At 43.0% G+C, this 23,997-nt stretch overlaps 1 protein-coding gene across 2 annotated transcripts; it reads left to right on the top strand.

Annotated features, from left to right (window-relative positions):
* The first annotated feature begins 564 nt into the window (after nucleotides 1–564).
* elac2 (elaC ribonuclease Z 2) lies at nucleotides 565–22,729 on the top strand. 2 transcript variants are annotated; one of them, XM_034143835.1, is made up of 25 exons: nucleotides 565–690; nucleotides 902–1,086; nucleotides 2,441–2,491; nucleotides 2,602–2,672; nucleotides 3,294–3,358; nucleotides 3,521–3,578; nucleotides 3,661–3,729; nucleotides 3,823–3,942; nucleotides 4,720–4,775; nucleotides 4,852–4,910; nucleotides 5,849–5,921; nucleotides 6,019–6,131; nucleotides 6,216–6,314; nucleotides 6,909–7,047; nucleotides 14,473–14,558; nucleotides 14,825–14,946; nucleotides 15,079–15,175; nucleotides 16,022–16,160; nucleotides 16,274–16,312; nucleotides 16,411–16,520; nucleotides 17,630–17,729; nucleotides 17,814–17,934; nucleotides 18,900–18,978; nucleotides 19,275–19,419; nucleotides 22,296–22,729. In XM_034143835.1, the coding sequence occupies exons 2-25, from the start codon at nucleotides 914–916 to the stop codon at nucleotides 22,533–22,535; spliced, it is 2,424 nt and encodes an 807-aa protein (XP_033999726.1). In that variant the 5' UTR covers nucleotides 565–690; nucleotides 902–913; the 3' UTR covers nucleotides 22,536–22,729. The 2 variants fall into 2 exon arrangements, with proteins under 2 accessions (XP_033999726.1, XP_033999725.1); XM_034143834.1 differs by having other exon boundaries at nucleotides 581–1,086.
* The last annotated feature ends 1,268 nt before the right edge of the window (nucleotides 22,730–23,997 follow it).

Below are 23,997 nucleotides of genomic sequence, written 5' to 3'. Positions count from 1 at the left end.
AACTAACGTTCATATTTCTCTTTTTGATTATAACACTGATGAACGTTCAAAACAAAGCACTTTGGCAACTTACCACATACGTTTTAAAATGCTTAATAAGCACCGTAACTTTCATGATATCATTTCTCGTTCATAATCGGTTGTTTCCGTGAACGGCCGACTGTTGTGTGACGGCAAATGCCGCGGCCGCAAGGCATTGTGGGGCAGCATTTTCTCCTCTCCTTTCGGTTAGGGAGGTCCAGTGGTTCCTAGGCTAAAGGAGGTTATAAAGGAAGTTTGAAACCTCCTTTCCTTTTAATTTAGAGAATTCGAACGGCACTTATCATGGCTGCCACTGAGGGACTTGAGCTGCCCGGATTATAACAGACAAAGACTCATTCTGAAAACTGCACTGGAACAACTCAACATCAAGGACATGGATTTCAAGTCAATATACGAAAGTAAATCAAGAAATGAAGCAAACAAGCTGATCTTCAAATTCCTCAAAAGCACTGGTCTGAGGACAAGGATTTAATATGAACATTTAATAAATCAACAGTAGGTGGCGATATATGCTCCAAGTGGAAGCGATTCGCCATTAAATAAAAGAAGAAGAAGAAGAAGAAGAAGAAGAAGAAGAAGAAGAAATGTCACATGTGCCAACCAACCTCTAAAGCACTGCTGAATTTGCATCCATCTAGTTGCTTTTAGGTAAATAATGTTTTAAGAAAAGCGTGAGGAAATTTATAAACGAGCAATAAGTCATGAATCGGTGTTGTTTTTTTTTAATGACCGTGGCTTATTTATAATGAATACGGTCCATTTGAAGCTCAGGACCTTTACACTTGTGTGTATTAAAGGCAAAGCTCTGTCTGCGGCTGTCACTCGCTGTGAGTTTACTCTCCACCGGACTTTCTTCCAGTTATTCCGCACAATGGCTACGAATCATAGTAACACCCCGGAGACGAGGCAGCTGCTGGGACCGAAGAAAGCCAAGCATTTGGGCAAACTGGGCGCTCACGGACCGTCCACCGTGTACCTGCAGGTGGTCGGGGCTGGGAGCAGAGACAACGCTGCCTCCCTGTATGTGTTCTCCGATTACAACAGGTACTGTACACACTAACATGTCAGCAGTTAGCCATGTTGTTATTTTGAAACCAGGGCTGTGTAAGCATCCTAAAACACATATCTGTAATTACAAAGTGGTCAGAGGTTGGAGAAGTACTAGAGTAGAAATACCAGAGTGTAGAAATACTCTGTTACAAGTTAAAGTCCTGCATTCGCCATGTTACTAAAATAAAAGTACAAAAGTATTAGCATCAAAATATACTTAAAGTACCGAAAGTAAAAGTACTCATTATGCAGATTGGTCCATTACAGAATAATATGATATGGTTTGAGTATAATGATTGATCATTAAAGTGTTATCAAAGCTGTTAAAGGGGCAGCTAGTTTGAATGACTTTGTATACTTCAGGGTAGCTTGTGAATTTACTCCAGGTGGAACTAAAGTCTGATTTAAGACTTGATTATATTTGACATCATTAATCCAAACAAAATAATACAAAAAGTTGTTTGGATTATTTGAAGCTAATGCACCTGCAGCATTCTTGCTGTTCTGAATTCTTAATCTCAAAGTGAGTGAATGTATAGTATCTTCGGATAAAAGATTTAGTAAAACAAAATGTAACATAATGATGTATAGGACCACATAATGCAAAATGACATTACATTACATATCAATTAATTGAAGCTTTTGTTCAAAGCGATTTACAATAAGTCAAAAAACCATGAAGAATCAAACTCCGAACAACAAGGAAAGTGAAGATATATTCACTTCAAGCAAGATCATATCATATTAATTGCTGGTGAATTAGTTACAAGACCTTTTTTTCCCAGAAATAATTTAATTGCTAAGGTACAGTCAAAATAGATGCGTTTCAGTTTGCGACGGAATATATGCAGAGTTTCTGCTGTCCTGATGTCAATGGCGAGCTCATTCCACCATTTAGGAGCCAGGATAGCAAACAGGCATGATTTTGAGGGGTACCTGGGTCCCACTCGCAGTGATGGAGTAGCAAGCCGATTGGCTGACGGCAAGCATAGTGCATGTGCTGGAGTACATGGTTTAACCAAGGCCTGGATGTAGGAAGAAGCTGTTCCCTTCACAGCTCTGTAGGCCAGCACCTGTGTCTTGAAGCGGATTCTTGCATCCACTCGCAGCCAGTGGAGGGAGCAAAGGAGTGGTCTAGTGTAGTTTAGAGTGCTTTACATGTAAAAAAAAAAAAAATGTGCAGATAAATATAGATATATCCATACACCGATTCCCTGATGGAATACTACTCTGATAGATAACCTTGATAACAGCAATCAATTAATCTTAGAAGCTCTGCCAGAGTGATATAAAGATGCATAACACGTGCAAACTGATGGAGTGCCCCCCCCCCCTCTCTCTACTGCAGATACCTGTTCAACTGTGGAGAAGGAACACAGAGACTGATGCAGGAACACAAGTAAGTAACACATTTTATACTGTCCATAGGTTAAACAGATGTTGTTTATCTAAATAAGTCTGATGGGTGAGGTCAAACATAGTAAATATTGTTGTGTTTTCCTCTGACAGACTGAAAGCTGCTCGACTGGACAACATCTTCCTCACCAGGATGAGCTGGGAGAATGTGGGGGGGTTATCAGGTCAGTACCAGCCCTCAGCCTTACAGAGCTTTAGAGTGACTTTTTTTTGTTCATCCATCTTGCATGTTACTTTACTCTGCCATACTATATCACCAAACATTCATAATCAATGATTATGTTTGTACTGCTTGATGTGTGGATAAGCAACTTGAAGAGCAACACACAATTGCAAAAGTTTGACCTTTTTATAGTAATATTCTTTAAAAAAGTATTTTGCGGTTTCAATTAATGCAAGCAAATTAATACTTCTAAATTGAATGCTTATTTTAATCACTTTAATCTTACATTTTAATTTATTCAGATATTATGTCTTGCATGTCCATTATAACATTGAACAAATATTTTCTTGAGTAATCGTGTGGTCTATTAAATGTGTCAGAAAATATTGAAAAGTGTGCATCCCAGTTACAATACATTATGGAACCGAGGAAAGCAGGGACATTAAATATTGGAAAAAAACGTGTTATATTTGCAGCGATTTAAACTTTTAACCCTTTATCAAAACAATTATTGTTTACAGTTGCACCTCTATAGTGTAAAGGATTTCCTATTCCTGTTTTGAGTGATGAAGACACATCAGAGACTGAACATTTTCATTAAATGTTTTTCTTTCCGCTGCAGGGCTGATATTAACTCTAAAGGACACAGGTGTGCCAGAGTGTGTTCTCTCTGGACCTCCACAGCTGGTGAGAAACTCAACCCTGCAGTATGTAGGGCTGAGAAATATGAATAAATCATATATCAAAAAATGTATGACCAAATACCTCAATATCCAAATTGTAACCATACTAATTCACACATTTTGATAAATAATCATGCATCTTCTTCGCTGCCTTTTTCCGTCACAGGAGAACTATGTGAAAGCCATCAAGTCGTTTTCTGGACCACTGGAGGACATCAAGCTGTGTATGTTACATATCCAAACTTATTAGCGTTATTTATTATCATGTGAGTCCTGTTTGATGTTGACTGTATTATACACTCCTAGCTGTGCGACCGTACACCGAAGAGATGTACACGGATGAAACGATGACAGTTTATCAAGTGCCAATATTTGGTGAGTCCTTCCTGATCCTTTTGATGTTCACTTACACTTCCTCTTAAGTGCTTTTGGGTTTGCAGCTAACCCGTTCCTGTCTTCACTCTGCAGCGCAGTTGAAGGGTGACGACAGATCGTTCTCCCCCAAATCAGGGAGGAGCAGCCCGTCCCACAGCCCTCCCTCCCCTAGGAGAGACGACTCCTACAGCAACAGCCGTGGAGACAGTCCAGGTGAGGCCAGGAGACTAAAACGCTAACATTAGCATGCGAAAGTATGGATGTTTTGCAGGTATATTGCTTAACGTTTACATTAGCCTATTAGCAGTGAACAAAAATACAGCTGAGGTTGATACCTAAGAAGGTTTTGGTTCTTAAATTGATGTACTGGACAGCATTTTACCCAATAATTGTACTACATAAGAGTCAGAGGATGGCCAGAGTTATTACGAATCATCATGAGGGGAGCATTGATGTGAGTTTCACATTTTCTAGCTGCTAACATGACTTGAAAAGATTCTAAATATGTCCACGTTTACGATTTTATTTGGTCTGATATCAGGCTAGTAAAGGGCTGCAACCAACGATTATTACATTATTGTCTTATTGTACTACTTCTAAACAACTTGACATTTAAAATAAACGTTAGCCTCTGCACTTTGCTTTGCTGTTTTGTTAGTCAATGTTTCAAATGCTGGAAAAGAGGCATCGTCATTTCCTGTAATTCATGATGTGAGCTATACAAGGTCCTATCATAGAAGACATGAGTCATAACATAAAGCCCACCAATGGATAACGAAAACTCATTGCCAACATCTTTGATAATCGATGAGTTGATGTTGCAGCCCTAGTATAATAGGAAGTCTCAAATCATTAATTGGGTGTTGATGGACGCTGTTGTCCCACAATGCAATGCAGGGTGGGAATAAATAAGCTGAATTCAGCTGGAATTAACTGATATTTCAGTGATATCAGTGATGTGTGACTTTTGTTTCTTCTAATGTCTTGTAGGTGAAAGACGAAAAGCTACTAGAGACACGTCTTTGGTTGTTTCCTACGTCTGCAAGGTAGGAAACTTCAGAAATGATGTGTGAAGTTCACAGCAGGGAAAGTTGTATCTGACTTTCTCCTTTCCATCCACAGCTTCATCCAAAGAAAGGAAACTTCTTAGTCGCTCAAGCCAGGGAGCTGGGTTTGCCTGTGTGAGTGGACTTTAAAAAAAATACAAAGTCAACAGAACAGATGATTGATCTGTTAATAAGGGTACTATGCAGACATATGGGTGCATTTTCACAGATTTGATTTATTTCAATATTAACAAAAGCTATAAATACAAAAAGCTTGAACTCAGTGGATAGCGATCCGATCTTACTTCTTAAACACTAATATTAATAATAATAATAACAACAACACATTTGTTAACAGCTGTATAGAAGTTTATCACGACGCACTTTTCCCCCTGATTTTATGGTTTTGTCAAACTGAACAATACTGAATATTGTTATTATTTACCATAGCACTTTATAGCCACATTTGTTTAATCATCCATTCATGTGACTACAAATTATAAATGTTGTATTCATCTGCCGACTCTTTTTACATTAATCAATTAACTGTTTGATGTAGGGCTGTGCGATTATGGCAAAAATCATAATCACGATTATTTTGGTCAATAATTGATATCACGATTATTAAAAACGATTATCCATTTACTTTGAAAACATCCATTTATTGAAAAATAAAATTGGAACAGTATGTTTTTAACAGTTGATTACCCTGAACTTAAAGTATAATTCAACTGAAAAACCAATAAAAAAAATATTTAAAAAAAAAATAATTACATTTTTTTTTTTTTTTTTAATAAAAATAATAATCATTTTATTTCGATTACGTTGTTTTCGTAATCGTTGCAGGCCAAAATCGTAATCGAGATTAAAATACGATTAATTGCACAGCCCTAGTTTGATGCATGAAATGTCAGAAATTGTCCAGTTACCTATTCAAAACCCTCAAATATTTAATTTCTGATCTTTTAAAACAGAAACAAGTTGTATAATTTAAAATCCTGAACAATAATTCTGTATTTCACAAAGTTTCTTTAAACTTTAAATAACTATTATGAAATCTTTTTTCCCCACAGTGGCACAAGAGTGATTGGTCCTCTCATAGCATCTTTGAAGTGCGGGAAAAGCGTCATGTACGAAGGCAAAGAGGTGCTGTATACAGATGCTCTGTCTGATATGAAATACAATGTTTTATCCTGTATCTATAAACTATTTCGGGTCACTTATTCCTCTCTGTTGTCTTTAGATCCGGCCGGAGCAGGTCTGCACTCCTGCTGACCCGGGACCGACCTTTATTATCGTAGAGTGTCCGTCTGAGGACTTCATCGAGGCGGTTTGCTCCAATCAGCAGCTGAGAAGGTTATAATCAGTCAAATTGATTTTGAAAACTCAGTAATGCTCGTTTCTTTATGTGAAATAAAAGTATTTAAATGTTGTCTCTAGATACCAGACAGGAGGGACAGAGGACTCTGCAGTGATGGTCGTCCACATGACTCCAGAATGTGTTTTGAAAACAGATCAATACAGGAAGTGGATGGAGAGGTTTGTGATGCCGCACTATAAAGCCAGACTCCATTAAGCTGTTGTGCTTTTTTTTAACATTCAGTTAAGGCGAGATAATAAAAACCCATTATGGTGCACTTTTACATTTTGACAGTTTCTGCTTCCATGACATGTTTTTATTTCAGACTAGTTGAATATCTAAACTATGTGTTTGTAGATTTCTACTAAATTCATTAAACGTTTGCATTAGCATATTAAACTCGTATTATTGTATTACAGGTTATGAACTGGGGACATTTCTTGAAGATATATAACTCCATTTACCTTTAGGGTCTTGCAAATTGTATGAATTTCACAATATATTTGAAGGCAATCTAAACTCTTAATATTTTAACTCTAATATGTCAGCAAATTTAACTAGAATGTTGAACCTGACTTTATCCAATGTTCACATTTCTGTTTGAGCTTGATTTAAGTATTTAAAATAACATTTTAAAAATATTGTTGTACAAAGAAAAGTGTCTGAATGTAAGTCATTAATTGGGGAAGTTCATGGAGATATCTATTAGTTAAAAGACCCCATTCACCTGAAGCCTCCCCCCCCCCCTTTAACAGTTTCCTGTGTTTCTGCAGATTCCCCTCCACCACTGAACATCTGATCCTTAATGAACACAATCGCACGGTCCACAACGTTAGAAGTCACAAAATCCAAGCCCAGCTGAACATGATCCACCCGGAGATCTTTCCAGAGCTCAAGACTTTCAAAACAAAGGTAACACAAAACAATACGCATTGTTTTATTACGCAGAAATTAGTGGGCATTTATCAAGATTCACTGTTTCCAGCTTCTCTAATATTTACATTAACTTATTTTCTGTGTTTTATACCTATATATTTTATAGACTAAATTGGACAAAAAAATAAGAATATACAAACATAAAGGATAAAAAATATATATTTGTAAATGTCTCCATGGAGTCTAATAACGGGGTAATTAATATGAATTAATTGTAACCCTAGTTCAATAAGCACAGACGGAGCCCTCTACTGGACTCTATGGGTACTACTCTCATCAATAATACGCAAGCGTTCACACACTGAAGTTGTATAAACGTAGCCGGCCAATCAGGGCGAGCCTACCTGAATGCGCGCGCAGGCACACAGTATATAAGGCGGCCACGCCTCCTGACTGTCATCCTACACCCTCTTCAGCGAGCATAGGAAAGACAGGGCCCCTAGGTAGAGGGCTCCGCCTGTGCTTATATAACTAGGGTTACAATACGTAACCCCCCGTTATATCTCACACAGGCTCCGCCCTCTACTGGACTCTATGGGTACAGTGGGTGGAGCCCCGATGGATAAACGCCCTGTCGTCTACAACACCGACCCATCACACTGCCCCTGACCGACCTTTGGTTAACAGCCACCGCACCCCAACTTCCTCTCATCCGGTTGTGACCGTGGAGAAGTCGGGACCGCAGCATACTTCGCTGGGTAGAGCCTAATTGGTCTGAATAAGCCCATAGCTCCACCCTGCAGGTGCCAGCGCAAGTGACTAACACTGCACACTACGTTTCCCAGGTCCCTAAGGAGCATGGGGAGAACTTAAGTGCACCATGTCCCCCACACTCACACACGCTTACCTCGTGTAGAGTGTGCATGGACGATAGTGGGGAAGGCTCTCCCCGCCATGGGGCTTACTGCGCACCATGTTTCCCTGGGTCCCTAAGGAGCATGGGAAAACATAAGTGCATTATGTCCAGGGGGGGGGTCAGATACCTACTGTCCTACAAGCCCCCCCCCCCCCCCCCCTCACCAGTCCTGTGTTGCCCCAGCAAGCACAGACGATGAATAGGAGCCAGACATGTCCAAAAGATAAAACCTTATGAAGGTGCCTGGCGTAGACCAAGACGCCACCATGCATATGTCCTCCACACTCACGCCGTTGAACAAGGCTGTTGATACAGCCATACCACGTGTAGAGTGTGCATGGACCCCAGTGGGGAAGGCTCTCCCCGCCTGTCCATAGGCATGTGAAATGCACTCGCAGAGCCATCCTGTCAGGCGTTTCTTGGGCAGAGCTTTACCGGCCACACCATCACCAAAGCACACAAACAGCTGTTCAGTGCGCCCAGTGGCGTTTTTATATGTACAAAAGTGGTGGGGCACAAAAAACGTAGATGTCTATATATAAGCTTCTGCAGTGACGTGCAGTGAGGTTCATGGCTGGTGAGGCACTGGCACTGACTCTTCAGGTTTACAAATATTATATTTTGACCTAAACCAAAATATAATATTATTTTCAAAAGCTTTTTTTGTCTGATGCTTCGATTAATTTTAAACAGACAGTTCAACAAAAGGATACCCAAAAAATGTAATTTTATCATTTAAATATTGAATTGTTCTCTCTTAGTAAGATCCCATTTTCAATCAAATTGCGGTCTTACCTTGACTTGAAGATGAAGTCCATTTGCCTATCCTTCTGGACAAAAATGTCTATAACTTTTTTGTAAAAGTCCTCCTTATGTTCTTGTAGTTTCAAAAGTCTATCATAAATCTAATCCATAGATTTATGATAAAAAAATTATAAAAGTAGGGTAGACATGTGGATGTTATCCGGCTGATCAAAACGTGCATTTATCTAACAGGTACGTTTCCCACAGATCTTATTTCCAGCTATTTTCTAAAATCCTCTGGAGAAATCTCATTGCTTTTTTGTCGAGGGAAGCCATGCGCAGCTTACTTCCTGGTTTTAGGACGCGTCACTGCAGCTCTCTCGTCTCCTCTTCACACACCACACTTTTCGCGGCACACGTACTTACAGCCAATCAGCTCTGAATGATTTGAGATGACGTATGGTGGGGATGGTAGCTCCATGCCCCTCTGGTCATTATTTTTTTGCCACACACATTTCATTACAAAATACTCTGAGCATGCGCAGTGTAGTTTTTACAGTCACGTTCACTTCACAGCGAGAGGAAGGGGCATAATCAGGTTTTGTCCCACATGGCTCTAAACAGCTCAATAGGCACACACTGTGACTGTAGACACACTAATTAGAAGAACACAGACTAAAACAGCAATGTACAGACGAATCAGATGATTAAACATGATCTTAAAATATATTTTATATATTTTTTTATTTATTTTTTTGCATTTTTGTAATCATTATTTGTAATACTTTCTGCTGACACTAGGTGGGGCTGTGCCCCACCTGCCCCTAATGACCAGTCGCCACTGAGTGCGCCTAATGGGAGCCGTGCGCCCTATTTAACATGCCAGCGCACGCACCGGGCAGAGGAAGTGCAATTTAGCCTCCATGTCCCCAATATGGGGTGGAAGACTAAAGCCGTCTAGCTGTATAGCCCTCAACCTGAACGAACTCCTTTGGTTCTTGGGAACAAAGGAGGGGTTCGGTCTGAGTGTCGCCCCGCTACGGTCACCCCGAATCAAAAGGCAACTCGGGTGCACCAACAGAGCGGTCAGCTCGCACACTCTCTTCGCCGAAGTCAAGGCAAGCAGCAAGGTTGTTTTCAATGATAGTGCCTTCAGGGAGGAGAGCTCAAATGGTTCTGTGACCAGAGCCTCAAGCACCAACGGCAGATCCCATTGCGGGGCGGAGGCGTGCACCACTGGGCGCTGTCTCCTGACCCCCTGCAAAAAACGTGCCATAAGCGGTTGACTAAAGGCTGACCTGCCGCCAAATCCCTCATGGCAGGACGAGATGGCTGCTGCATACACCTTAATTGTGGAATGGGCAAGCCCCCTGTCCACCAGTATCTGTAAATAGGACAGAATAGAGCCCAACGTACATGATAGAGTCTCTAGACTCCTTTTTTCACTCCACAGCTGGAATCCCAACCACTTCGTCCTGTAACAGGCTGTGGTGGATCCTGCTCTTGCTGCCTGGATAGTCTGAATAACCTTGTCAGACAGTCCCTCCCGTCTCAGCCTGTCCCTCTCAGGAGCCAAGCCTGGAGAGGTTGGCCCAGAGTGGGACTGGGCCAACTTGCTTCCTGAGACAACACCCCTCAGACCTGAGGAACCGCCCAGTGCTGGCCCACCATCATCTGTGTCACCTCTGCGTACCACGGTGCCGAGCGGCGACCTGGGGCTGTAGTCTGTAGTCTGCCTGCATCGAGCAAAATCCCCAGATATTCCACCTGCTGGTGAGGTATGGGACTGCTCTTCTTCCAATTGACCGCAATCCACTTGGATCAATTGGGCTGTGTTTGCCCCTTCCCTGGACCTGGCCATGACTATGAGGTCGTATTAGAAAACCCTCATGCCATGGTCGCGAAGCGGCTGAAGCGCTGTGGCCACACATTTGCTGAACGTGCGTGGGGATAGGGAGTAGCCAAACAGTAGTCTGTTGTACTCGTAGGCTACACCCTGGAAGGCAAAACGCAAATTCTTTCTGTGCTTTGGAGCAATTTTCGACATGAAAGTAAGCGTCCTTCAGGTCGATGGTTGTGAACCAATCGCCCGGCTGCCCTAGTTCCAGTAATTTGTTTACATATGGAACTTTTTGCATGCAATGTGCTGATTCAGGCTGCGAAGATCCAGAATGGGTCTGAATTCTGCTGTGTTCTTGGGAACCAGGAAGTACATGGAGTAAAGCCCCTTTTCTCTGTCCTGAGAGTGCACAACAGACACAGCCTGTTTTTGCAACAGGGCCTGAATCTCTGTTGAAAGGAAACCTATTTTCTCCTGGGATGATAGATTTGCCTCTCTTATGCCCCTGAATGGAGGAGGGACGCTGCAAAACTGGATTGAGTACCCCAGTTTCAGTGTCCTGTCCATCCATTCTGTCAGTACACAGCTGAGCTTCCATTCCCCATAAAACTGTGTTAGGGGACCTGCAAGCAGCTGGTGGCCCACTCCGCCGCCAAACCTTCCATAAAAGGAAGATTGGCCCATAGGGGGCTGACACAGAAAGGGCCGATTTTCTACTGAGGTCCGTGAACGCACCGCGGCACGCTCTCGGGGGGCCGCGCGCCCCGTCATAATGCCGTCTTCACACAGACGGGGAAATGCATCAATCGGAGCTATTACACTAGACGAGGTGTGTTTTCTGACAACACGCCGGCCATAATGTCCCTGCACCCGCATAGTGCTTTGACAGCACTTCCCGCGGTTTATCACACTCACATGAGCGCGCCCACTGGCTGCCTCATTTACTGGAGTTACAACTGAGGCGGCGAGTGGGGAATCGTGTCTCATAATGGGTGCCCAATTAACATCGTATGAAACGGATCTTGCCGATTTCAACGAGACATTATGGGGAAATGTGGAATTGTGGAGAGAGATGACTCTTACTCTGGGATAAATGCAATAGTTTTTATTGAATGCATTTTTCACACACACATCACTCTAGAACTAGGGTTACAATACGTAACCCACCGTTCTTGCAACAGGGCCTGAATTTCTGTTGAAAGGAAACCTATCTCCTCCTAGGATGATAGATTTGCCTCTCTTACACCCCTGAATGGAAGAGGGACGCTGCAGAACTGGAGTGAGTAACCCAGTCGCAGTATCCTGTCCACCCCTTCTGTCAGTAAACAGCTGAGCTTCCATTCCCCATAAAACTGTGTTTTAGGAGACATGCAAGGAGCTGTGGAGCCGCAGATAAGAAGCTGTGGTACTCTCTGGTGGCCCTCTCCTCCGCCAAACCTTCCAAAGGGCCGATTTTCTGCGGAGGTCCTTGAAAGCACTCTCGCTTTGCCGCGCGCCTTCGTATTGACGCTGTGTTTCACATTAACGCTGTGTTTCACATTAACAGTGAAATGCATTAATCGGAGCTATTATACCAGACAAGGTGTGTTTAGCGGGGCAGAGGTTCTCTCCGCCGCCATGGTCATCACCAGGGGGAAGTCCTGGCGGACAGACCTAGGCGGTGGACTTCCATGGACGCCGGACCCGGAAGTGCCCGACAACGAGAAGTACTCCTCATCCTCCTCCCCGGCAAACAGAGCCATCCGCCCCGCTGTAATTAGACCCTCCAGAAAAACGTGATTATGCGATCGCATAATTTACCGCATAATCAGCAAAATGGCGCAGATTTTTAAAAGGGCACATATTTATTAAAAGGGCGCATAATCCCCACATTTTTCCACACAAAATTGAGAAAAAAAAAAGTGAACTCGTCTTGACGTGAAGTAGTGATGATGATGATGATGACGCAACGTCATCAGCTCGTGCATCACAGAAGGTAAACGACACCGTAGAGTGAACGTGTGGAACTCACACGAGAGAGAACACACCAAGATGAAAAAATCTAATCCATCTCATTTACCGACGAACATTTCTGCTAAAGACCGGGCAAAGCAGTACCCCGATGTCTTGCACGAAAGTGGGGGGAAACTATTCTGCACCCCGTGCAACTGTGTGTTGGAGCATAAGAGAAAATTGACGGTGACGACCCACTTTGATTCATTCAAACATTCGAAAATGCTTTCTGCTGCTGCGGACAAGAAAGCCAAACGACTCGCGTTCACCGAGGCATCAACCTCCAAAACCCTTTCGAGGGCTACAAGAAACGAGGTGAGTAGCCTACAAGATTGAAGCTGGTCAGATAACGAACGAGTAAAGGAAAACAGGTGTGTGTGTGTGTGTGTGTGTGTGTGTGAATACATAAATAACACTTTCTGTGATGTAGCTTGCTTCTAGTATGCTTGTTTATCATAGGAACTCTTTAAAAGGGCTCACTTTCATTCAGTAGTAGCCTAGTAACAGGGTGTGGGAGAAGAATCACCTTTTTTCCGCTTCCCGTATATTTCGCAACTTCCCGCAATTTCACCGCATAAAATCACATAAAAACCCTGCATGTTTAATCGCATAATCAAGGATTTTTGCCCGCGTTTTTCTGGAGGGTCTATGGAATGGCGAACGTGAATGGCACCGCCTCGGCCATATCCTGGTCCCCCAAACACTTGAAGCAGAGGTGGTAGGGATCGGCGCCCGCTATTAAGCCAGGCCAGGAAGGACAGGCCCGGGTCTCTAGACATGGCGACTCCATGAGTCTTCTTCTTTCAAATGTTTTACTTTTCTCTGTCAGGTGTTGTCCTGCTCGCTGAAGAGAAAAGGATGACAGTCAGGAGGCGTGGCTGCGTTATATACTGTGTGCCTGCGCGGGCATTCAGGTAGGCTCGCCCTGATTGGCCGGCTACGTTTATACAACTTCAGTGTGTGAACGCTCGCGTGTCATTGATGAGAGTAGTACCCATAGAGCCCAGTAGAGGGCGGAGCCTGTGTGAGATATAACTTCTGCATTTTATTATTTTCTGCCATTTTTTCAAGACATTGATTGGAAAATAATTGGTAGAGTAAGATGTATCCCTTTTAGTGTTCTGCTGAACTGTCTGTAAAGCACAATTTGAGGAACTACATTTATTTAAAAACGTGTTGAACTCAACTTAACCGATTGGAGCCATCTCTCCCCCTGGGTTTAGGTATGTTATTTGAAATAAATCCACTAGATGTAGCTGTGTCTACATATGAGTTTTTGTAAATTGGTAAAAGGGAGTGATGTTATTTGATAATTAAAGGAATGCTTGATTGCAGCTATAATACATTTAAGTCACGGTGAAAATGATTTATATAAAATGACCCAAAAATGATGATGATTTCTTTACTTCAGCAAAATCTGCTCTCATTTGAAAATAAATAGTATCATATTTTAGGTTTTGACCATTGTAAATATTTAATTTCTTTTATCTCAGTTTTGTTATGGAAATGGGTTTTTCAATGGCTGATGGCAATATTCAGAGAGGAGTGTTATTTATTTTGCTCATATTATTAATAATACTAAATGTCACAAAATGGCTGCATTTAAATGAACATTCATTTAGGAGGTTATCGTCTCTGTCTGCTTCAATAGCTCTTCACTTAATTTGCATTAATGCACTTTTTGTTAATGTATCAACTGAATAGTTTTCTGCACATCATCAAAAAAGATTGCAAACAATGAACAACCTATTTAGGCAAACTAAATATTTTAAGTGTTCTTAGCAACAGCATTTATCAGCCGAAATACTAATAAATATATATAAAGTTTCAGGACAGGATTTACTGCAGTGGCTTTCGATAACTATTTTCCCTATGGCTTTGAAAGCAGCCTTCACAAAGGGATAACTCAAGTATGGTCCATAAAAAGTAGTTTATAAGAAAACATGAAAAGCTTTGGTCTCATCCCCAGGAGGCCGAGGCAGCGCTGCACGTCTCCAGCGTCAGAGCCCAGTGTCTGCTCAAGTTCCAGCTCAGACCCGTAGTGGAGTGGCAAAGGTCAGTCTGTCCTTCAATCCCCCCAATTTAGCCGACATTACTCTGCTGCCTTGTCACAGAAAACAATCTGGAATGGACCATTGCACTCGGCCGCTCTCTTCTTCTTTCTTCTTCACCTCGTCTTCCAAGTGTCAGTGTTTTCTCCTCGCTGTTTCTGTCAAGTTCTGTAGAGGCGCATCAAGGTCAGGAAGAATCCCCTGCCAGTGTTGTTGCAGGCAGTGGTGTGTGTCTTCCTCCTCCTCCTCACTCTGTTTCTCATTTGTTAGAGACGCCATCCCCTCGTGCAACACGGAGGAGTTTGTGAAAGAGGCGTCGGAGGTCCCAAACTTTCTGGAGGAAGTGGACAAGTGCAGGGAGATTTGCTCCACTGCCGCTGCTCAGCGTTCTGGTGAGTTCTCCTCTCTAAAAGCCCAGAAGGGATGTTTCTTACTTCAAAGCCTGACAAACTGTTTCCTACTTTTTAAGTGGATGGTCTTGGCGGAAAAAAAGAGTTTAATTGCGTATCTTTTTCTATCTGCAGGGCAAAGAGAGAAATCCTTCGAGGTGGTTTTCTTGGGAACAGGATCCGCTATTCCGCAGAAGATCAGAAACGTCAGTGGCACTTTAGTGAATATCAGGTATTGATCACAGGTTATAAAATAATGTACTTTTAATATTTGAACTTGGATTGCACCTGCAAATCATCCCATTATGTCCAACCTTTCATCCGGCACACAAACATCCACTTGGCCCTGACTAAAGCTATAACACGCTTCATATGATTATTTCAGAGAAATTGCATAAAATGATTGTCATTTTAGCTTATGTGCACAATTTATTATTTCCTTCCCTTGGTGTGAACATTTCCTCAACGAGAACATGACAAAAAATGTCCTTCAACAACCTTTCTTTCCACGACTAAGACGAGACCATGAAAAAAAAAATCAACATTCAATATAGTTATCAAAACAAAAGACCAAAACAAAGTTTTAAAATAAACCATATCACTTTATTTTCACAACCTCCCTTCTCTCTTTCTCACAAACACACACCTATCAGCCTGAGTCTCAGTCCTCAGTCTTATAATGTAGCAGCAGTCAAAACTCAGTAGTGCTTTGTGTCGCTTCTGTTTTTCATTATAATGGTTCTGCATATGTGGATTTTTCAAACATGTAAAAAAGTGGCCTTTTCACAAAGGAAAGGCGTACACTTTGACTGTACACACCTAAAAAGTTAGTTTCCCCTGTTCACATGGCAACACTATTCCACTCACTCCATTTTCTGAGACATAAAAGAGGCCAAAGCAGATCGAAAAGCTATGCTTACAGAAATAGTGCTGTAGGTAGGGATAAGGCCTTAAAGGTGACGCAATGTAATGAATTTTGGTCGACTTTGAATAAAAAAACGATACATCTTCCGTTGCAGGAGTAACTCCACAATGGCAGCAAAAACAAACGCTCTCCTCATGTCCTCTCTCTGTGTAGCCCGAGTCAGTCCCTGATGCTGGACTGTGGGGAGGGGACCTTCGGGCAGCTCTGCAGACACTACGGAGACGCCGTGGACCAAGCTCTGTCCAAGATCTCCACCGTCTTCATCTCACACCTGCACGCCGACCACCACACGGTAAGCAGCTGCGCGTTAATACATGTCAGAAGGGATGTGTTCGCACTTCTACATCTTATCCCTTGGATTTTATATCCATGAATAAAATCAGTCAATCATCTCTATCCTCTTAGGGGCTGCTAATGTTGCTGTATCAGAGGGAAAGAGCACTGGTATGTAAAGGAAAAAAACGCAATGAGTCCTAAAACATGGTTTACTTTTGGTCATTTAATGTTTTAGAATAACTTGAAACAATGTTTTTGTGCTTCAGAAAGCGCTGGGGAAGCCGTTCACCCCCGTGTTCCTGGTGGCCCCGCTGCAGATCATGTACTGGCTCAACCAGTACCACGACTACTGCCAGGAGATCCTGCACCACATCAAGTATGTGCACACAAAGACTCCAAATATAACAATATAAACTTTACCTTTTTATGATTCGAGACCATGGATGTGTGTGTCGGCAACATTTAGTTTGGTCTCTGGTTTTTTCTCGCTACCTATGGCCATTTCCATTTTTGGAAAAATGTACAAAGTTGCACCGTAACTCTGAATGACCTGACATTTTCTTTTAATTAGCATAATTTTAAAAACAGTGAAATATTAACTTAAATTTCAATTTTTAGTTTTTCAACACCAAACTTAGTATACAGCATCGTTGGAGGGTCAGATGAGCATGTTCAGTCGATAAATATGGCCGCCATTAATCAAAACGTATTCGCAAAAAGGCGAGAAAGAAATGCTCATAACTCATCAACAATGCATCCAAATATCACAGATTTTGGTGGATAGGTTCAGTCTGTCTTGGGGAATAGGCACACCAAAGCATTTTCTATTTGGACAATAGGGGGCGCCAAAAACACCACAAATGTATAACTCAAGAACAGATGGACGAAATAATTTTTTTTAAGACATACTCTGGAGGTGAGTATGCACTTATATTTAAAGTGTCGCAACGAATGACGAATGTGGGCGTGGCCTGTACTTTTTTTTTTATGATGTGCTAAAATGTGCTTTGGAACACAAAACTTGGGACGTCACAGCCCACAACCTTTTCGAGAATGTAAAAAACAAAGAAATCTTAATTTTTTTTGTTAAAACAGCTCAGTAGCGCCCCCTATTGTGTGGTAGTCACATATAGTTTCTCCGAACTTCATGAATTTTGGCACAGACATTCCTCATGGAATTGCGGACATATTTCTAATTGGGGTAGAATAAGATCACATCTGGATTCAAATCATCACGGCTGCTTTCCTTTGTAATATGATATGATGTTCACTCAATATTGATGCCCTGGGTAAGTATCTTGAGTTTATATAGATATAAAGAAAGGAATTAATAAATATAATATTTATTATAAATAATTCAAGTTTATTTATGTTCTGCGAAAACCATGTACTGATGCATGTTCCTGTTTCTATGGTTCCCCTATGTTTTAAGTAGAAACACGTATATGAAATGAATCACTACAACCCCTCTGTTTCTTGTTTCAGCCTCATCCCGAACACATATCTCTGTGCCGGTGCTGAGATGCCCAAGCAGGAGGTAAAGTCGTTCATCCAAGCGCTGCTGAGGAAGAACGATCTGGATAAGGTGTGTTACCGCTGCATTTTCCAATATAAAAAGCTGCCCAGTTTATTTGAAATATACTCATATTTTGTGTTTTGTGTTTCTCAGTTCCAGACGTGCACAGTGCATCACTGTAAGAACTCCTTCGCCTGCAGCTTCACACACACGTCAGGCTGGAAGCTGGCCTTCTCTGGCGACACCATGCCCTGCAACGCCTTCGTGCAGACCGGTCAGTGACACTCAGAGAAACCACTGCACGAGGGGGGAAATATGCCATAATGTTGTAAAATTGTTGGATAAATAGACATAAATCAAAGGGGTCTTATTATGCTCTTTGGGGTTCCCCCTTTCCTGTAGTGTGTCCTATCTCTGTGTTCCCACAAAATACAAATGTGAACCTGAAAATGACGATTATAGGGCCCCTTTAAAGTGTCCTTGGATCAGCTGCTTTTACTATAAAAAAAAATAGTTTTCATAATGTTAGCCATGTCTTTCTTAAAACAAATAGGGCACCAATTAAAAACATAGAAAATCATAGATTTTTCTACTGATACTTTCTTTAAACTAATTAAAGAAAGTGAAAAAATAATTAAGAAAATATTCTAATAAATAAAAAGGCAAATCACAAAACCAGAACGAACACACAAAAAAGTTAGAGGCAGCAACATAAGGCGACAAGAGTCCAAACCCAACATTTCCTAAGTTTTGAACTTACAGCCCAAAAATGTAAGGGCACGACCACATAACATGGCCATATGTCCTACAGCTATAATGATGCATGATATTAAAGTTTCACTGAGGTGCATCCACAGCGACCTACGGTATGTAAGAGCAAATTGAGCGTATGCTTTCAATATCCCAGAGATATAAGGTTATCTAGCTGAAGCTTGACTACACGGGTTGGGTCTGAATAATTGATCAGATATTTCTTAATGCTTTCGATCACTCTCGCAGCTGGCAGCCTCCCTAATGGCTCCCGCGGGATCCTTCTTCATTGACTCTTCTTAAATTGCTTGACTGGATTCCGTCCAAGCAAAGCCTCCGATACGTCCCACGCCTGTTCATTACAGACGGCGCGGCAAACAGGGCGCGCCCATGTCTTGATTACGCCCGAGTACCTGATTGATTTCCTGCGGGACAGGAAGTTCTTCTCTGTGATGCAGGCACTCTGATTGGTTTGTTTTGATTTTGCAGGAAAGGATGCAACCTTGCTGATCCACGAGGCCACGCTGGAAGACGGGATGGAGGAGGAGGCCGTGGATAAAAGACATAGGTGAGAGAAACAAAGTCTCACAAACTGCCTCTGCAGGGCTTTAATGGTGTTTTTATAAATGAATAAAAAGGCAGTTAGTCAGGCAACATAATAAAAGCACCTAGTTGACTCAGTTTTGAGTGCAATGTCAAACTTCTCCACTTTCCACAGAAATTGACATTGATGTTTGCAAAAATGTCTTTATGTCCGATAGAAAAGCAATATTCCCATGGTCAGTTTCCCCCTGCAGCTCTTGAGTTCCAGCTTCAGTGAGGAGGCAGTACATCTCTGACTCTCTGCTCCATGTTCTCTGACAGCACCACCTCCCAGGCCATCGGCATCGGCATGAGGATGAACGCTGAGTTCATCATGCTGAACCACTTCAGCCAGCGCTACGCCAAGATCCCTCTCTTCAGCGAGGACTTCGGCGACAGGGTGGGGATCTCCTTCGACCACATGAGGGTACGTGTCACTGTACAACACCATGGTGTTCATTATAATCATTATAGTCATGCACACGAGGCAGCGTTCCCCCTTTGTGTGTGGAAGAGGAGCAGTTATTTTGGATTGTATTTAAAAACAAAAATATTTAAACATTCAATTTCACATTCTTTTTGAAACCTTATTGCTAATAATAATTCCTTATAGCGCTTTTTCCATGACCCAAAGCGCTTTACAGATACACATTACACATACATACATGTAACGGTCATGTACTGTGGACAATACCCACAGGAGCAAATTCAGGTGAAGTGTCTTGCCCAAGGACACAACGGCTTTACAGACTCGGGTTTCGCCCCCTTGATCTGATGATCAATGCACAGCCCACTGCGCCACACCGCCCATCTTCACACCTCAAAGTCATCAAGGCGCTTTACAAGTACACATTAATATCATACATGTACTGTGGACAATACCCACAGGAGCAAATTCGGGTGAAGTGTCTTGCCCAAGGACACAACGGCCTGACGCAGTGGCGGCGGGAGCGGGTTTCGAACTGGAGTTCCCCAACGCCCCCTTGATCTGATGATCAAACGCACAGCCCGCTGCGCCACTCCGCCCCGGAGTGTAATAATACAATACAATACTAAGGGGGTTTGTTGGCATGACCACATTTGAAACATAGTATTGTCAAAGCATTCCGCACAAGGCGTTATAATGTTAACTGCTAATATGTGTACAAAAAGCCAAAGCAAAAACTCCCCACAACAATGGAACAATTTGAAATAATAAAGTAGCACAATATACTTTTTACTCCTTTACGTCTTATTTTTTTGTATTGTTTATTTAATTATTTGTTTGTTATTATAGTTGCAACTAATCACAATGATGGCAGGACACACCCTGCATGTTATATCTTAGTTAAGCCCGGATTGGATGTCTCTCATCTATGCTTTGTGTCTTTAAAAAAAAAACATGACAGCCATCTACTGCACTGAATCACACATTCATTTCAGAGTTGAGAAGTGTTTTTCTGGTCCAAATTATTGCACCTGAATGCATCATTTTAATAGTATTTAGTCAAAGTTTTCAGTTGTTTATATTCAACAGAGGTACAGTATCTTCGTATTGTAATACAAAACAGATTCTCTCTGTTGCACAAGTATCAAAAACGTTTTAAACCGGTATCCAAAGGGGAGATTCCCATTCTTGTTATTTCTAATCTAAAATCAGGAAACTTTGCTAGTTTTAAACATGAATAAGTTTAAATATGCAAACACAAGTTCTGAGTTGTATTATCCTCAAACTAAGAACACAAATAAATACAATATATGAAATACTGTGGGAGCACTTTTCCATTCTCTCTGGCTTCACAATTATACCTCCATAAATGTGTTCCTTGAGTGAATCATCGCTTATCAGTCGACATAATAAATACCTTGTAGAATACACAAGCATTAATACAAAACATCCACAATAATATACAGTGTTTGTTTAAACAGTTGAAGGTATATTCTAACTAAAGCATTTGCACACAGCCAGTTTATTTTTATAGCGCCACTGCCAAACTAAGTCAGAAAATGTCAAACAAGATATGACGCGATAAACGGTCAATTAGACAATAATACACTGTGGACCATAGCAATGACGGTACGGTAAAAGCTATGCTAGTGCTAAATATGATGTATTAAAAAGGCAACAAGAAAAGTTTTGAGCCTCGATTTAAAGGGGACCTATCATGCAAAATGTACTTTTGTACGTCTTTTATACATGAATATGTGTCCCCGGTGTTCTAGGGAACTCACCAAGTGTCAGAAAACACAACCCTCTCTATTTTCCTCCATACCCAAATCTCTAAAAAAGGGGCTGCAACGGATCTGATAAAAACTGATCCAGATTTGAACACTGTCCTGACGTCAGGACAGTGGCGCTACGGCTATTGGGCCAACTCTCCACCTATCAGGGGAATGTGGGGTTGGGCCATGGCCGGCCATTGCCGCTCGAAAGCGCTGGAGACGCTGTAGTACATATGCCAGGCCTGTAAGTGGCGCTGTAGTCTGCCACAAAAGCAGCGAAGAAGACTTCCCGTGCATGGTTGCCATGGTTACCCTTCTGTTTATTCTCCGCTGTGGCTTTTTTTCTCCCTCCCCGAGGCAAGCGTTTGCTCCCGCTGCTTTAATTCAATGCAATCCCTCCCCGTCGAGGCAAGCACTGTAATTCTCTCCGGTTAGTCCACCAGCAGATGACAAACACCCACCTCTCCGCCTCTTCCAAGGAACGAGGGGACCGTGCGGCAGAGTTTCAGTTAGGTTTTCTTTCGCCGGTCAAGATGTCCGTTAAAGTTTAAATCTTCCGGACAAAATTTGAAAAGTGCCGGTCAAAGGTCTTCTTTGTTATTTATTGAGCTTTAAAACAAATGAATAACGACTCTATAGGCCTATAACAATATAATAAAACACGGAGGACGAAGATCTATTTTTCTCCCCCTCTTCTGACTTGATCAGAGCACGCTCCCCTCTCCTGCAGGGGCGCGTGGTCAGCTGCAGCTCACAGAATCAGCCCCCTGCAAAAACAGGGCTGGAGAACAGCAAATAGAGCGAAATGAGGCATGGCTAAAATGCATGATCTGTTTGGTATTTTGAAAACGGAAACGTATAAATATACCTTATATAGGTATGGCCCGACAATATATCATTTAAATATAGCATGATTGGTGTCCTTTAAGAATCTCACACAATAAATTGTCTGCAGACAGTTTGCTTGCACTCCTGAGCTTTATATTGTTTTCTTCCACTGCTGAGTCCCCTTCCTCAAGTACATGAAGATGCTTTCCTTTGTTAAAAGCCACCGGAGTTATATTTCACCCCATTTACTTTATCCACTTTCTTTTTGTTTAGATGCGCTTTGAGGACTTTAAAATCCTTCCCAGGCTCATCCCAGCTCTGAAAACCCTCTTCGCCGATGTCATCGGTGAGATGGAGGAGAAGAGAGAGAGGAGGGAGCTGAGAAACCTGAGAGGAAGCAGCTCCGAGGCTTCCGGCGAGCAGAAGATGGCCGACGAGGGCCGAGGTGCCAAAAGAGACCAGGAGGAGGCAGCGCCGCGCAGCGTGGAGACCAAGAGGCTGAAGACCGTCTGAGGCTGAGGGATCAACTAACACTTTCCCTGAGAGAACTCTTGAGTTTTTTTATTTAAATCAATTTGAGTTTTTGTGTGCTTGTGTGGTTTAATTCGAGAAAATCATGTATATTTCCTGCAATGCAGTGTATAAAGCTAAGCTACAAATATAGTTTTTGTTTTTCATTTAATTAAATAAAGTGATACCACACAATCTGTAGTTTTCAGGGGCCTCATTTATAAAGGGATATACCCTCAAAAAATGGCGTACGCCAGTTTCTACGCAATGACCAGCTTGCCCGCCAGGTGAGCAGAGAAATCCTGGATGTGAGGGACCGGGTAGCGGTCTGGCGTAGTGGCGTCGTTAAGGCGGCGGTAGTCGCCACACGGTCGCCAGCCACCGGCTGCTTTAGGGACCATGTGAAGCGGCGAAGCCCAAGGGCTGCCTGAGCGGCGGATGATGCCCAGACGCTCCATGTTGACGAACTCCGACTTGGCGACTGCCAGCATGTCAGGGTTGAGCCGCCGGGCCCTAGCGTATACTGGAGGGCCCACAGTGTCAATGTGGTGCTCTACCCCGTGCTTGGCGGTGGCAGCGGAAAAGGTGGGCTGCGTCAAGTCGGGAAACTCACTGAGAAGGTGCTGAAACTTGTCACCCTGCGAGAGTGAGCTGGAGAGCCCGCAGAATGACGCCTCGCCGCGGGTACATGTGAACGAGGCAAATGTCATTGCGTCCACCAGGCGGTTGTTCTTGACGTCCACCAGCAGCCCGTGAGCGCACAGGAAGTCTGCGCCGAGGAGGGCGAAGGAGATGTCAGCCGTGACGAAATCCCACCTAAACTGCTGACCCTCGAAGCACAGGTCCACTGTCTTTGTGCCATAGGTGCGAATAGGGGTGTCGTTAGCGGATGTCAAAGGCGGGCCGTGACCCCCACCGGCGGCGTCCTCCACGGTAGCCGGCAGGACGCTTCGCTGGGCTCCTGTGTCACAAAGGAGTCTGCGACCAGAGAGGGTGTCCCTGATGAACAGGAGCCGGTTGGACGTACCCACGCTCGCGGCCACTACCGAGCGCAGGCCTTGGCGTTTCCCGCTACCTTGTAGGTGCAGGGGGGACGGCACATCTTCGCTTTCGCCCCGTAGCGTGCATGGTAATAGCACAGGCCAGGGCTGGAGTCGCTGACGTCGGCCCTGGAGCTCCTGCTAGGCGGCATGCCTGTACCCGGGAAGGCGCCGTTGTGTGTCGGGGCCAGCACCTCAGGGGTAAAACGCTGGGTCGCCAGGAAGAACCGGTCAGCCTCCTCGGCCAAAGCGCGGGGCTCGGTAATAGCTGTATTAGCGAGCGCTGTCTGCACATGCGGCGGCATGTGCCGAAGAAACAGTTCGATAAACAAAAAATTAGGCTCCTCCGTACCCAGCAGGCTGAGCATCATCTCCATATGGTCGGAAGGCTTGTTGTCCCCCAGGCCATGAATAGCAAGTAGGCG

This window comes from Trematomus bernacchii, unplaced genomic scaffold (assembly GCF_902827165.1).
Source record: "Trematomus bernacchii unplaced genomic scaffold, fTreBer1.1, whole genome shotgun sequence".
Classification (NCBI taxonomy): domain Eukaryota; kingdom Metazoa; phylum Chordata; class Actinopteri; order Perciformes; family Nototheniidae; genus Trematomus; species Trematomus bernacchii.
The sequence above is the reverse complement of the archived record's forward strand: the minus strand, read 5'-3'. Positions and strand labels throughout refer to the sequence as shown.